The sequence below is a fragment of the Acomys minous genome (genome assembly GCF_964271855.1).
Source record: "Acomys minous genome assembly, chromosome: 9".
NCBI classification, from domain to species: Eukaryota; Metazoa; Chordata; class Mammalia; order Rodentia; family Muridae; genus Acomys; species Acomys minous.
In genome coordinates, this window is record NC_140490.1 from 108,488,136 (window position 1) to 108,504,162 (window position 16,027).

The window sequence follows — 16,027 nt, forward strand, 5'->3', positions numbered from 1 at the left end:
CACACAGAGTATAATATTGAAAAATAAATAGTATAATTATCAAGCATGCAAAAGTAGAGAAGAAATAAGACCATTAGAAAAATAGAAAGCAAATGAACAGTAATAATAATGTGTGAAACATAAATTTTGGAAGAAGGTGAAGTATTGGTTGGGATGGAAAAGACAGAAAATCTGCTAAGATTTATGCACTATACGTCATAGCAGAGAGGGCAAACTATGTGATCTGGAAGGAAAGATTTTGAAGGTTGTAGAGAGGCTTACTGCAGGTGGTGGTGAGGTCTGTGCTGTGGACGTTGTGATGTGGTTAAGTAGAGGGCAAGTTACTGGGAAAATGGTTACCATGGCAGTGAATCAACATTCTAATTGGATTTTGACATTACCAAGAGTTAGGAGAGAGGTAATGTTGAGAGAGCAATAGATCTTGGAGATTAATCTAAGAATCTTTGAGATAGTGGTTAAACAAAAAGATGCAGATAGAGTGTCCTCTACTTGATCCCACAGACTCAGGTCCGTGGATTCAGTGAGGAGGGAGACAGATAGGCAATGAGGAAGGGCAGCTCGCCCCTTCTCTGCTTAGTGACTGTGAGTGAGGGTATGGACTAACCATTGAGACAGGTTTGGAAGGAACTTGCTCGGAAACTGACCAATGCCCCATTCTACAAGCTCTACTCTATTCTGTAAAAACTCAGGCATAAACACATAAATATAGTATCATTTCTTTTAACTTTTTAGCAAACATTTACAAAAATAACATTAAATGACTCTTATTTTCCTGGATTGTAAATATGCTTTGTTACGCCTTTATTTTTCTTGTTGTTGGGCTTTCTTTTCATCTTTCTTCTTCCTCCTCCTCCTCCTCCTCCTCCTCCTCCTCTTCCTTCTTCTTCTTCTCCTCCTCCTCCTCTCCCTCCTCCTCCTCCTCCTTCTTCTTCTCCTTCTCCTCCTCCTCCTTCTTCATCAAAGAGTAAGTTTAAATTTTTAAAAAGAAATGTGTTAGGGAAGGCAAAGGCCTGTGGTGGAACATGAAGGTTTGTAGCCAATGACCTGTGCTCTAATCACCTTTTTCATTGCCAGGGTGTAGTAAATGTATACATCTTATTTTAATCTTTCTTAAGACACTGTTTTTATAGCCCCATTTTGCTTTTCATACTGAGAGGAAAAGTAAATTTAAGCTCTTTTTCTTTTCTTTTTTGGTTGAGCCAACTTGATTTTAAAGGAAAGCTAATGAGAGGTGAACTGCAGCACATGGGGAAATGCTCCAGACACTTCCCTCATATTTTATTAGTGCTGGGGAAGCATGCTACTTCCTTTTACTACTTAACCTCTAGTTTTGAGTATCAATGTATAAAACTCACTTCCTTTGAGAAGAGACCTGTTAACTCGAAAACTTTTCCTAACTGGAATATACAGTTTAATGGGTTTTAAAGCTGTGTAATAATTAGAAAAAAAAAGTATGAGGTTTTTTTTTTTACAGATTTAAATTCTCATCATCATTATTGACTCTCTTTGGCAGTTTTTATGGCATCCCTTAAGGTATTTCCTAAGATTTGCCTCTGGGTGATTTGCCAAGAAGTGTCAAATCTACTGTAAGTAAACATCCACTACAATAAAAGTAACATGCATTCATTAGGTGCTCTTCATGGGACTCCCAATGTGATTAGCTCTTTACGTCTCTAGCAGCCTTTAGGATTGTATTTTTCTTCCTCATTTATAGATATAGAGATTTGGAGAGCCTAGGGTCACAGACACAGGAAGGTGGAAAGAGCCCTGCCCAAGTTCTGAAGTACCTGTATAACAGTCCCAACTAATCCGTTAAATGTGCCCTTTTTTTGTGTGTGAAGCTAAACTATTCATCTCCAACCCCATCAGACACTTGAGAAGGAGTAAAATTAATTACCTGACTAAACAGAATGTGCAGGTTTTAAGTTGATAGAGATGAGATATGATAGATATTGAGTTACATTCAGAATCTTAGAAGCAGAAAATGTTTTCTTCAAAGATAAATAGCCAAAACACTATAAACATGACATAATTCCTGATTGTTCTGTGGTTCTTCTTGCTGTATGTAGTTTATTTTATATATATGTAATAATATAAATGTATATGTAAAAAAGTAATTAAAAATGTTGGAAAAAATGCCCCTTTTAGTGAGCCCATTTGCTCACTGTGTACTAAGTCTCAGGCATTGTAGAATATGTCAAAGAAAGGAATTGAAATATTAAAATACTCTGGTGCCTCACCCTTGACCATGTCCCCTGGAGGGGGAGACCTGGTGGCACTCAGAGGAAGGACAGCAGGTTACCAAGAAGAGACTTGATACCCTATGAGCATATACAGGGGGAGGATCCCCCTCAGGAACAGTCATAGGGGAGGGGAATAAGGGGAAAATGGGAGGGAAGGAAGAATGGGAGGATACAAGGGATGGGATAACCATTGAGATGTAACAAGTATAAATTAATAAAGGAAAAAAATAAAAATAAAAAAAGAAAAGCTTGCAAAAGAAAAAAAATAAAATAAAGTAGTATTTTTCTTTTTCAGTTTCAAATACATTAATTATTTACTACTTCGTCTTAGTAGCTCCAAACTTAACACACCATTGTTAATGGTACGTACAAATGCGCGGGAGGCTAAAAGCTGTTGATAGAGAATTTCTGGTCCCATGCTTGGCAGCGGAGCCTTCCTCTTCTCCATAAATCTCATTTTATCCTCTGTCCCACTGAATTGTTTCTAGATGTATTGATACAATTAGCTACCTGTGAGGCTGCAAGCACTCATCCCTTTCCTTTCGCATGGTACATCCTTTATCAAAATTGCCCATCACTAAGTCCTGGTAAAAGAAATACAATTTCCCAGACTGGCCCAGGACAGATGACCGTGTACTGCCATAAAAGTCTCCTGATAGGTTCTGGCTCTAAGAAACTCCTGAGTGCCACCTGCTCCTCCCTTCCCCTGCCCGAGGGAGCCTGTTTTCTTTCACGCAAATACGTTATTTTGCTACCTCCCTTTAGTCCTTTTCCCTTTGATCCCAGATCCAAAGAAATTAGGACACTAAGGCCACTCTGACCTCTGTTGTTTGCTCTTTCGGATACTTCATCAACTTTCAATCGACAGTGTCATCACAAAACTGATGAATTAGAGAAAATGAACTGTCCCACATTTTCTGAGGTTAAAAAAAGCCTGTTTGGAGGTTGAGAAGTGAAAAATCACTATGGTATCATCGCTGTGTGTTTTTCCTTTGTTTCTGGTATCTCCAGTAAAGGATGCTTTCCTGGAAAGTATTAGCAATACGACACACATGAACAATACAGATGCAAATCTGCCTTCACATGAAGTTCCCCCACTTGGTCCTGCTTACCATGCAAGTCATAGGAACTTCTGGGGCTTGTTTGGTTGTTTGTTTTACAAGATTTCATATATTTTAACATTACCTTACTGTAACCGAATGTGTGATCCAATAAAGTAGACTTTCTAGTTCAGCAAAAGATTGTTTAAATCATCTATTTTCAAAGTATATATTTATTTTGTGTCTATAAGTGTTGTTTCTGAATGCACGTATGTGTGTGGTATGCATGGCTGTGCCCTCTGAGCTCAGAGGAGAGCATCAGGTTGTTGTGAGCCACTGTGCAGGTGCTGGAACAGAACCTGAGTCTTCTGCAAGAACCACAGGTGCTCTTAGCTATTGAACCACGCCCCCCCCCAAGCCTCCTGCTTAAAACATCTGATTACTTGCTTATGGTTGCCTATGGATATCTATAATACTTAGAGAGAACACCAGAGTTTCATGAACACTACTTTGCTCCATCATCTGTATGCTTCTGTCATGCTGACTAGAACTGCTTTTCTTTTTCTTTTTCTTTTTATTTAAATTTAGAATAGATTCTTCTCTCATACAAAACATCCCAAACATAGTTTTCCCCTCCCCCCCCCACTTCTCCCAGTCCCCTCCAAGTTCCCCTCTCTCTCCCACATACACTCTCCTTCCTGTTCCCTTCAGGAAACAGCCTGCCTCCAAGAGACAACAACCAAATACCACAAAACAAGATACAAGAAGGCAACGCGAAAGCCCTCATCTAGAGTCTGGACAAGGGAACCCACTAAGAAGAGCCCAAAAAGTATGCAAAGGAGTGAGAGACACACCTGTTCCCACTGTTAGAAGTCCCAGAAAACCACCAAGGTAACAGCCATAACATATACACTGAGGACCCTGTGCAGACCCGCACAAGGCTGCCCTTGCTGCTGCAGTGAGCCCATATTATATTCTTCTATACCATTTGTCCCAAATTTGGAAAAACATTACAGAAAGTGGTGAGTTGAAAATAGTAGACAACTTAGCTTTATCCTACTCTATAGTATCTCAAGATATTTATTTGGCCACTAGAACAGTGGCGATATTTAAAAAATCTAGATATCTAAGCATTGTTGCAAAGGGTAAGCCTTAAGAGGGCTGTAGGGCTTCGCCTGCAATCAAAATTAGTAAGCATAAAACTTCAGTATAGCACTTAGAGAAGAGTCACACGGACTTCACTATTTACTAAATGAATAAAACTTTACATTTACATGGTCATTTGAATAGAGACCTAAAGGTCTAGCATCAAAATGGAATGGCATCCATACCTTCTCCAGAAGCGCTTCTCTTTAAGTGCTGTGGGAAGAAGTCTTCACTTCTCCATTATTCACTCCATCAACAATAATACCCAACATATGATTATAATTTTATAGTTAATATAGACCAGTAAGGAATTAAAATGATGTCTTCATACAGACTTCTTCACAGAAGTGTGGAAACAATAACTACAATATAGGTATGTCTGATGTAAAGAAAAGGATGTCGTGTCATAGAAGGATCTCAAATAAATTGAAATAAATTGAAAAAATGACAGGTCAGTGAGTAGGAAAATACCAAAGTATAGAAAAATAATATAAAACCGAAGAGCGCGCACAACAGCGGAAATTGTCAAGTATTTGTAAGCTCACAAGACAATGATTAATCTCACCACTCCAACTGAAGAAGGTAGGAAAAAAACCCAAAAATGACTATCTTGAAATTTTATAACATAGCTGTTTAGAGATAAAGTCATTGACTTAGGAGGAAAATAAATGAAGTGAACCTGAAAACACTAATAATTCATTTCCACTGATACTTAGAAAAGGTTCCAATGTGAATGTCACAGTAAGTGACCAAAAAGGCTCTTCTCAGTCCGAAATTGCAAGAATGTGTCAGCCAAGCTGAGGTCCTAGGTGAAGAGAGGTTTCTGAGTCCCCAGCACAGCGAAGAACATTCACACAACATAGAAGCACAGTGAAAAAGAGAGAGAAAGCACAAAGTGGCTTCACTCAGTTTTCAGTCTCACCCAGGAAGAATGTATTATCACTGATGTGCAGGAGGCTGCTCTGAGCATGTCACGATTGTCCCCACATTGGTTCAGTTATGTTTACTGAAAGGCTACATGGAGTATACATTTTACACCATCATCATCCTTTTGATGGACTCCATATTTCAAAGGAAGGGTACATAACACGTTTTTACATTGCATGAGCATGCCTGCCAATTTGACTAATATTTCATTGATAGAGAAATTAGCCTACTTCGTGAATTAAAAGCTACGTATCCCACATCTCTAAACTATGTGTGCATTAAGCTGCTATTAGGAAAATAGCATCTTCAGTTCCACAGTGTTTTAATGCATTTTTTGTCTTAAACATATTAAAAAATTTTAGTATTCGTGGCCCAACAACATATATTGTCTATGAAAAAAATAACTTACAGAAACATAGCTGGCATTAATGTAGTCTGATCCCGGAGTGCTTGCGTCAGCTATCAGCTTCACTCTGTTATTATTGTCTAAGAAAAAGAACATAAGAAATCATAATTGGATTTTCAAATTGGCAACACCTCTGTACTATGAAAGTAACATAACATTTCATGATCTAATAATCCCAATTCATATATGAGTATAATACTTTAAAAAAATTTTTCTCATGTCTCACATTTCTATTACACAAAATATCAATTAATAAGATATTGCATATATTTATAGAATTCTTACACATATTAGTACAAAATTGCTACAAATATTGTGCCACATACCCTCTTCTAAAAAGTATTTTTGTTTACTTAATCTTTCTGCACAACTATAACTATAGGTAGTTTGTGCTCTTAAGAAGATCTACAGTAGTTTTAATATAGCATACCTACTTAATTATGGTTTGAATTGATCCCATTTGCTTTTCAAAATGCTGGATAACATAATAGGGCATTTGTAAGACTGCATTTGTACAACGTATTGCTAGGAATAAACTCCCCAAATCACAGATATGCTTTTCATAGCTTGAAAGATACTGTCTAATTATTTTCATAATTTAATCACTGAACATTCTGAGTAGTTGAACATTTCTCTTTCTTGTTTTTCTATCACAAAATATAAGCATCCTTTTGACAGACACACATTGATGTGTCATAGTATTTATTTTCTTTACATATAAGTCAAATTGAACTTACCTTATATTTACTGATCATTTCATGTGCTTTTCATATTAACAATATTTTCATATTTTCTCCTTTAAAAATTGTATGCCAAGGCTACAAACAGATTTTGTCATATATTTTAATTTTTTCTTAGGTTACCAACTGTCACTGACTTAATATTCCATTAAATATTTATTGTATTGTAACCAAATTTCTTGTTTTTTAAATTAAAGTTTCTAGATTATGTATTGTTTATTTATAGTGTTTTATACTAATATTTATCCAAATTTGAATACATTTTGGGGGTTTTTTGAAATAGGGTTTCCCTGTGTAGCCTTGGCTGTACTACTTTGTAAACCAGGCTAGCCTTGAACTCACATTAATCCGCCTGCTTCTGCCTCCCGAGTGCTGGGATTAAAGGTATGCACCACCATGTACAGCTCTATTTTTCTAATTCATATTTAAGTATTTCATGAACTCAGATTTTTAAAAAATAAAGTGTAGGTTTATCTTTTACCAATTATTATTAGTTGGGACACAATAGTCACATTTAACATATTCCATTCTTTTTTATTTTATTTAAAATATTATTCTTAACATATATCAGATTATCTACATATTCGAATTGTATTTCAAAGCCATTTTTTCTTTTCAATTACTTGTCTATTCTTTCTTTAATATAAAATTTCTAGTTATTCTTCTTGAGGCAATTTAAAGAAATATCTTCATTAAATAGATGTTCTGTTCCCAGTGATATTTTTCAAAAAGGAGAGCCAGAAACTTTCTTGGGGGATTCCTGTCAAGTTGATTTTATGACCGTAATGTTTACTGATAACTTTACACACCGAAATCACAAAGTAGCTTTGACAGAATAATCCAGAAGTTTGGCTGGGTTATGCACCTAAGTGGTCAGTATATGCTTAATCTTTCCCCTGGGTTATCAGTACTGAGGAAGGCTTCGTTATATTCTTGGAGAAAAATAGGAAGAGGATTAGGTGTGAATTCTTATACAGTCTTCACTGAACTTGTTATCTTCTCTAGTTGTCTCTGGCCTCAACTGTATCAAGCAGTTACAATATTTGTTTTGTAGAACTCTCTTGAAGAAACATGAAGCCTTATAGGAAGTATTTAATAATGCTCTGACATTCTCCAAGCTTAAGCATATACCAATATTAATTGTTTAAAATGCTTCATTTATATTGTGAATTGTGGTCAATGCAATTATATTTAGAGATTCCTAATGTTTAAACAGATTTCTGTAAATCATTTACACGTCAGTGAGACTGAGCTCTTTCTGATCTGCCTAATGACACTGTAGCTAGGCTTGTACTTCAGGAAGGAAGGCCATTGGACTGCTATTCCCTTTATATGCCTGTTTATAATGAGTGGAGTCAACAGCACACTAATCTCTTTCTCATGGTATTGGCATATTAAGGTCATGGTGTCCCTTCAGACAGAGATTTGGCAATCACTTCTGCAAGTATTTGCTGCTAATTCTAGCATCCCAAAGCCCTGTAAGCTAATATCTTTCAAAAGGCACTGTGATATTTGAAATTCTCTTTCTGACATTACTCAGGGGAAACACAGCACTGCTCAAAGCTGCCTCAAGCAGAACTTCAGATTCTATTGGAATATATTCATTCGCTGCGAGGAAGGATGCCGTATTCCAGTTTTATTGTTTTTTTTTCTGGTTTGGTGTGCAAGCACAGTCACAGCACATAACCACAAACTCTTGTTTGCTCGCCTAGTGTTTGTGGAACTGTCTCTGTGTGAGCCTGTGTGTGAAAATAAGCTATAATTCCTATAGGCATGGCTATGACATTACACATGGACTTCTAACCCTAGCAAGGGATGGGGGCTTGCTGTCTTCAGAAGTCAGTGCTCCAGGAGGGATCACGGCTGCAATTCTCCCACTCAGGAAGTTATCAGCATTTAAAAGGAGATGATCTATTGATTATTAACCATGAGGGTTAACATTTGCTGAATGCGTTATGAGTTCCAGTTCCAGGTAAAGTGATTTGTGTGACTATTTTTACCTAATCCTTCTAATGGCCTCTGGAGGAACAGACAAACAAATAGGATGCTGGTAGTCACGAAGACAGACAGTGACAAAACAAGCCTGCATCCCAGGAAGTTTCTTATTTTTTAGCTTAGCCTCAGTATGGAGGCCTGAGACATTTATGCTCCTTGCTCCTGTTTATTGTTTTGAGGTTGAACATTTGTATCCATCAACCATTGTTGTCCTCTTGTCATCATGAGAGTAAGTAATAAGCTGAAATTTTAAAGCCCAAATGGGGACTAGATAATGAACCAAGAATTTCATTACAAAAGAACAAAACATTGTAACAAAATAACAAAGTACTCAAAATTTCATACTTCAAGTTGGAAACGTCTTAGAAATTAGGTTAGACTTATTTGGGTTACTTTATATGTGTTGACACACTGCAAACTAGTCCCAAATGTATAATGCAACTATAACTAAATACTTATGAATTCATAGCAGTTGCCTGTTGACAAGAGTATAATATTTATTTAAACAGAATGTCACTTCAGTGAACGTGTAGCAAGCAGTGTAAGAGAAATTTAGTGCAAATACACGGAACTACATGGGCATTCTCACTTGAACTTAAGCTGCATCCAGCTCAAGTTAATTTTCTTAAGTTAGAATATGAAGCAGGTTGAGAAGGTCAGAACCTCGGGCATTTAGAGGATATCAGTCATATTCTTTTCTTCTCGCTTCACAGTCTATTTTTCACCTTGCTGCTAAAGTCATTTCCTTATGATTTGTTTTGTTGCAGAAATAATCTCCAATAGTTAATGCTGTTTGTTCTTCATTCTACCCTAATTCCTAGGCGCTGCAGGCTGTGTGGTTTATAACCTCTGATAACACAATCCTCTAAAGTGGGTTGCCTTTGTGAATAATTTAACCTTTAGTATCAGCCTGTGTTCTGTTTCTTCCTATATGAATTATTCATGGGATTATAGTCTCCTCTAAATTAACATCTCCCTAGCTAAAAGACCTGTAGGAATTCCCTCAATATGTTTATTTGTTTTTACCTAAGCACTAAGCTTGTGCACATTGGGAAGCCTTCTATCAACGAACTATACTTTTTTGTGAAAACTTTTAAAAATTTGAGGCAGATTCTCAATAAGTTGCCTGGCTGAATCTTGAACTCCTTAGGTAGAAAAGGCTTTTCTTAGACTTTCAGACTTCATGCTCAAGACCCCAATTACTTGAGATTACAGAGCTGCATCACCCGGACTGCATCCTGGGGTATATTGGAACAAAGTTTCAGAGCATCAAAAGTCTTACATTCTTACTATGCATTCAAAGACTACAATAACAGACAAATTAGCAATGCAGGGATATCAAATCTTCTGCTATAAGCCATCATTAATTCTTAAAACGATAACTGTTTTCTTTCCTTGAGTTGAAAAGTGGTATTGTCTTACAGCAAGGTGCACCTCTGCCTCTCTGCTGAAACAATTCCAGTCAACACACGATGACTCTGATCATCAACTAGTATTTCGCAAGGCATTTTTATGTTTTATGAGACTACTATGCTCTTTAGGAAAACTAATACACAAAGCTAAGTTTGAATTTCCCTTCCCTTTGAGACATGTTCTATAGGAAGATGTCAAAAGGGTTAAATTACAAATCTAAGAAGCAGGTTTCTTGCACCTGCATAAGTGAACCTGTGTGAACACATTGAAAACCATGTAAATTAAGTTCAGCAATTAAGAACAAAGCAAATGTGATACAACTTGAAAGTCACCATAATGAAGTGTATTATTGTAATTCAATTAATGTGTAAGAAAACATTAAAAGCGAAGATAATGAGCATTTTTAAATGCTTTGTAGTTAGAATATAAGTGAGAATTGCACATACATGGTTTTATGTTTGGAAAGCGATTTTTTGCTCTGTTCCAAGGAAGATCAGCATCAGTTGAGGAGAGATCTTGAAGAAATTTTGGTAATTCCTGTGGGGGGGGAAAAGGCATTTAAAAGTTTAAACTTGGTAAGTATAAAATTCTTCTTATTAAAACACAATTTCTTATTCTAAATCCTTCATTCGTTTAGTTTGTGTATTTTCACGTGTGTGTGTGTGTGTGTGTGTGTGTGTGTGTGTGTGTGTGTGTGTGCGCGTGCATCTATGTTATAGGATAAAGGACAACCATGGCTATCATGTCTCAGTTTTTATTTTATTAAAATTCTTTGAATAAAGTATCTCTCATTGAACTGAGGCTTGCCAAATAGGTTAACTGTCTGGCCAGCTAGCCTCAGGGGCCCATCTCTTCCCATTTCCCCAATGCTGGGATTATAAATACCTGTCCCTATGGGCAATATTTATATAAGTTCTAGGTATCCAATTCATGTGTTCATACTTATAAGGCTAGCCTACTGAACTATCACTCTGGCTGTAATTTTTAAAAATTTATATTTAATTCTTTTACCTTTATACTGGGTATTGAATCCTGAGCCTTGTGTTTGGCATGCAGCCACTATTGCAGAGCTATTCTTCCAGACTACGTTTTTCATTTCTAAGTAAAAATCACCAATATAGGTATAGGAAGAAGGTCAAATAAATAGTAATAGTTTTCCCTAAGTGTCAACATTACTATTCTGAATGATGCTGATCAGCCAGGCTATTGTTTTCCCTTGGGATAATTTCATTGAGCTCTCGAGAGCACTAAGGTGCCACATGCTACCCATGGCTTCATCAGGTGTGCATGACTGTTATTTAATATGTTAATGCCCCGTTAGAGGGAGGAAGGGAGTTGAATGATTTATTTTTTGTTTTTTCTCCCCAGACAGTGTGATTTCATGCCTATTAATTGACGCAACCCTGGTCAGTTTGAGACGATGTCAAAGGTCAATACTGCACTCACTTGGCCTTGTTAAATTGATAGTGGAATGCAAAGGTGCGATTTAGAATGATCAGACACAGATGAAGGGTCAGGAAGACCTACTGTTGACACTTGAAGGGAAAAAATGCTGCACTCTGCCTACCTTGCTCTTTCTCATGCAAGCATCTTTCAGGAAGCTGGCACGAGAAAATGTGTTGATTATTTTACTGGGCTGATGATTGCCATTCATGAAATTATTCCGAGTTATGTAAAGAAATTAAACTGTTTTTCCGTTTTTAATGTAATTATAAATTATTTCATTTTATTCAACACTTCTCCCTTCACCATTCTCCTCAAAAAAAAAAAAAAAAAAGATTCTGAACAGTTGTTTTCATATGGGTATATTTCATGGACAGGGTAGGGCAAAGGCAGCAAGGCTTATAAAAAGATAACAAAACGACCCCCAAGTAACTTCCTTGTGTCAGGGTTTTAGAGGCACAGAAAAGAGAAAGGTAAAGAAAGATGTGTTTGAAATAGACTTGAAGATGATACAGTTTGGAAGTACTTCACATACAGGTTTCCTTTCAAGTGACTCTGGCTTTGAAAACCACCACTCAGTTACTAGGCTGCTGGTAGTTTACATAGCATCATGATACTGGCTGGTCCTACTCTTATTAGGACATAGAGCCTCAGTGACTTTCCCTAGGTAGCTCTTACTGCTCCTGTTTGATGTTCCTTTATCTTCTCCTTGGAACTGGGCTCATGCTGCTGTCCATTTTAGACATCACAATCTTCATTACCGTTTCCTACCTACCATTTGGCTTTGATTCTCACATCTTTATGCACATCTCAATAATGATACATTTGTCCTGCTTAAAACACGTCTCACCGTTTAAGTTCTTACTCTAATCTGAATTTATGTATGGTGGAGATTATAAGAAAAGTAACTGATATTTGTGCCAAACACTTTTTCACACATCGTGTACGTAGTGATTTTAGCATTCTCAATTCAGTAAGATAAATATTATATTTTTACAAATGAAGACATTGAGGTGCAGAGAGATTCGATAATTTGTCTGAAGTCATTTAGCTTGCAAATGTTAAGCCGATGAACAGCAGTTTGTCACACACTTTGCATGTCAGAGTATAAACCCCAATAAATTACTAAAAGATAAGAAAATAGAACACGAGTTAAAAGATTAGCCAAATTTGTCCCTCTAATATATATACTTATTACTATATAATAATTCTGACTAAAAAACTCAGTGAAGCATTAGATATAAGTGGTTTGGGGTTTTGTTGTTGTTTTGCTTTCTGTTTTTTACAAAAGAACAACATGGCCTCTTAAAAAACGTTAAGCTAGAATTTTTCTTAATACATGGAAATATATTTATCTACTTAGGCATGAATAATTTGATTATGTTTGCTCCTATTCTAGTAAAACTATCCTTTTGCTTCTAAAAATTTGAAATTTATTTCTTATAAATGCTAAGGCAACTTCATGGTTCCTTTGACTTTGGTAAGTCCAATCCAGTATTACTTAAGAGGCATAACCAACAAGCGGCAGGGGGCTCCATTCATCTTTTCACATTTTGTTATTACTCCCTGAGAAACTGAAATTTTATAATCCTGAATTACTTAAGCCATTTGTCTGTTTCTTTGTTTCAGAAGTTCACAAACTAAGGATTTTATGAGAAAAAGTAAAAATCTATTTCTGGGTACAATATAAGATATACTTTGCTTTCACAATGTAAAATAATCATGTCATCTAGATAAAGTACTTATGAGTCTCAAAATAGATTGCAGCTCTCATCTTTATGTTTCTAAATAATTTCAATTTTATTGCTATGCAATAATTAAATAATTAATACAAACATTTAAAAAGAAGCACAATACATTTTTAATGGAAATTATTTTCAACTTTAAAATAGTTTAAACAATGGTGTCTTAGTTTTACATATCTCTATGTGGGATAAAGTATTTATTTCATAATAACTTAGAAATAGACTTTATTGGACTTATACGTATTGTGATAGCTTTAGAAGTAGTCATAATATTTGCAGTGTCTGCAAATGTTCTGCTCTGTTCCCTGATCATTTTACACCACAAATGCACACTAAGTAGCACTTGTTATATTCAATATTCAATGTACTTATATTAAAATGCAACATGGAATCATCAAGTGCCTGAATAAAAGACAATTATTTAAATATAAAGCTACATTTACCGTAGGATCGAACACTCATACACAAGTACAAACTAATGAATCCATCACTGTGGCTTTGCACTGCCATCAGAGTGAAAAAGCAGGGATCTGCAGCCAGGCTGCCATTGCAGGGCGGCCTGAAGAGGACCACCTTCTCCTAACACAGTAGGTGAATGCTCTGATCAGGTTGCACTGAAGGCCACCCAGGGTTAACATTACTATCTAAACAATCAACCTGGTAATTGGGTATTGATTATCAAGGCCAGGTTCCTTCATGGCCTTGCATACTTAAAATGGACATGAAACGTGACACAGGAAACTACCGGAGGTCTCGCAATGTTGTGACAACTGCTGGCAACATACCGAAAATTCCTCTTGAAACTTTAGGTTGTTGTTTGTGCAAAGCTCTTCAACATGTTGCAGGAAGGATTTCTTGCTTACGGGCCTCCGAGTAAAGAAAGGCATTAAAGGGAACCACGTTAGGTTGTGTTCCTTCTCTTAAGAGAAAGCTTGGGCACTGATTGCGTGGCTAACACTGAAGCAACAAGGACCACTGTAAACTCCCATCCTACAGTCCTTTAAAGCCACTCTGTCCTTTTTACAAAAGGAGCATCCCCCTCTTTGAGTTCACTTTCTTTTCACTCATCATGCAAAAATTCTTTCAGTTTTTTAGTGGCTTTAAAGGAAAGAGTTAGCATTTAAGTGAACAAAAGTTTTCAAGTAAATATAAGAGCATGAAGTTATCACTGACTCCTAAAAGCATATAATACTTCTTTGTCATACAGAAGAATTTTACACATTACAAGGTTTTAGAAGATATAAAATACTGTAGTGACCTCATTCTCATAATGATATGGCTTTTAAGCCCCAAGGAGTTTAAATAGCCCCATATTCCTTCCCAAGCTAAAATACAGACATGCAGGCTTCACCCCAGAGAGAGAGAAAGCATTTCTCCAGTTACCGTGCAATTAGTCATGCTTTTATGATTTATATCCAGCTTAAAGGTTTTTTCCCAACAAACACACAGAAAGAGAGCCACACATTAAGAGTCATTGAGTCAGTGAGTCTAAAGTTGATATTCAAAAAGATTGGGGGGGGGGGATTTCACAAACTTACTTGATGGATTTTCTATAACTAAGTAACCTGCAACAAAGACCATGTTAGATGTTTTGTGAGAGGGAAAAGGTGGCTTATTCTGAAGGAGTTCTAGATTAAAATCAGAAGATTATAGTGAATCAATACTGCTTAAGTACATTATGGTTTCAGCTAACATGGAGCTATTAATTTCATCATTATAAATTATATTAAGTGAGAAAAATTACTTTAGCTTCTCTTCCCAGTTAGAAAGGCAGCACTGTAACCTAAGACAATGCATAAAAGCAGGCTACCTTTTTAACATATTCCATAGGAAAAAAAGAGTTAATACAGATGCAAGAGATATTTTCTTTATTTATAAAGAGTGTAGAGTGTGTGAAACAGAAATTCAAAATTACATTGTATCGCCCAAATCTTTTTTCCTGATCGAGTTTGTTTGGGTTAATATACAGCCATAGCAAATCATATTAATTTTAGTACTTTATGTACATTTTCATGATGGGTCATTGACAAAGTTATATTCTGAAACATGAAATACTTTAACAGATAATGCAATGCACACTTTTATAGATATGATCCCTGTCAAAAAAAATATCATGCACAACAATTTCGCACTGCAAAATAGCACAAAAGACACAAATATACACACAAACAAAATGCAGAACAGAGCCATTTCAAGGTTTTACATTTTTTGATGATATTACAAATTATTTTAGAATAGCCGTCCAGTAAAAATACTTTTGGAACATCTATTTTTGAAATCATGGATACATGAAACAAAATAATTAGACTGAAGAACAAACAAGACATGATGAATGATTTGAAAATGATCAGAAGGACTTATGTCCAATAGAGAAAACTTGAGTAAAAAAGAAATATATCTTATGACAAGAAAGATTTAATGGAACTTGTAGAGATGAAGCTGCAGGTAATATGAAGCGGGGCATTAGAACTGTAAGTCAGCGCTCGGTGGTTCAGAGAGAATACAGCCTCCTCCTTTCTCGGGATTTGGCTGCTAGAGCATCTTAGCAGCAAATGTGGTAGAGACCAAGGAGCCAAGGCCGCTAGCTGGATCAGCTGAGGAGTTTTCCTACAACAGCCTAAAGTGATTTCAAGAAGGCAACAGAGAGCTTTTTACTTATGAAACCAAAAACGGAAGTCACAGACATTGTAACATATGTAATAGAGACAGGTGAGATAGTCTGTGCCTGTTGGAAATGCTTAGCCTCAGCAAAAACCAGCAAGGCAGACAGACAGCAGGCAGGCCTCAGACTACCTACACCCCCCTAGATGATGTTGGCAAAGCCTTCCATGCTGCCCTGTTCTTCCAAAACAACAAAGAGGATATGTGTTAGGCTAGCAAAATCTTCATTACCTGTACTTGAGAAATGACTGGGATCTTTGCATTTGAG

The 16,027-nt window shown here is 36.4% G+C and overlaps 1 protein-coding gene and 1 long non-coding RNA gene across 3 annotated transcripts in view; one reads left to right on the plus strand and one right to left on the minus strand.

Moving 5' to 3' along the window:
• The window catches only part of LOC311605542, a 52,623-nt gene that overhangs the window by 30,882 nt on the left and 5,714 nt on the right, over nt 1-16,027 (plus strand). The window contains exon 2 of the long non-coding RNA XR_014782001.1: nt 3,995-4,174. This is a non-coding gene — a long non-coding RNA (uncharacterized lncRNA). The remainder of the gene's footprint in view (nt 1-3,994; nt 4,175-16,027) is intronic.
• PTPRQ (protein tyrosine phosphatase receptor type Q) overlaps nt 1-16,027 on the minus strand; it is a 182,502-nt gene that overhangs the window by 11,999 nt on the left and 154,476 nt on the right. The window contains exons 36-38 of one of the 2 annotated variants that reach the window (XM_084796167.1): nt 13,884-13,965; nt 10,357-10,447; nt 5,766-5,842 (exon numbers count right to left, since the gene is read on the minus strand). In XM_084796167.1, coding sequence (XP_084652293.1) covers nt 5,766-5,842; nt 10,357-10,447; nt 13,884-13,965 — 250 coding nt within the window. The remainder of the gene's footprint in view (nt 1-5,765; nt 5,843-10,356; nt 10,448-13,883; nt 13,966-16,027) is intronic. The other variant, XR_014782000.1, reaches the window with a different exon arrangement.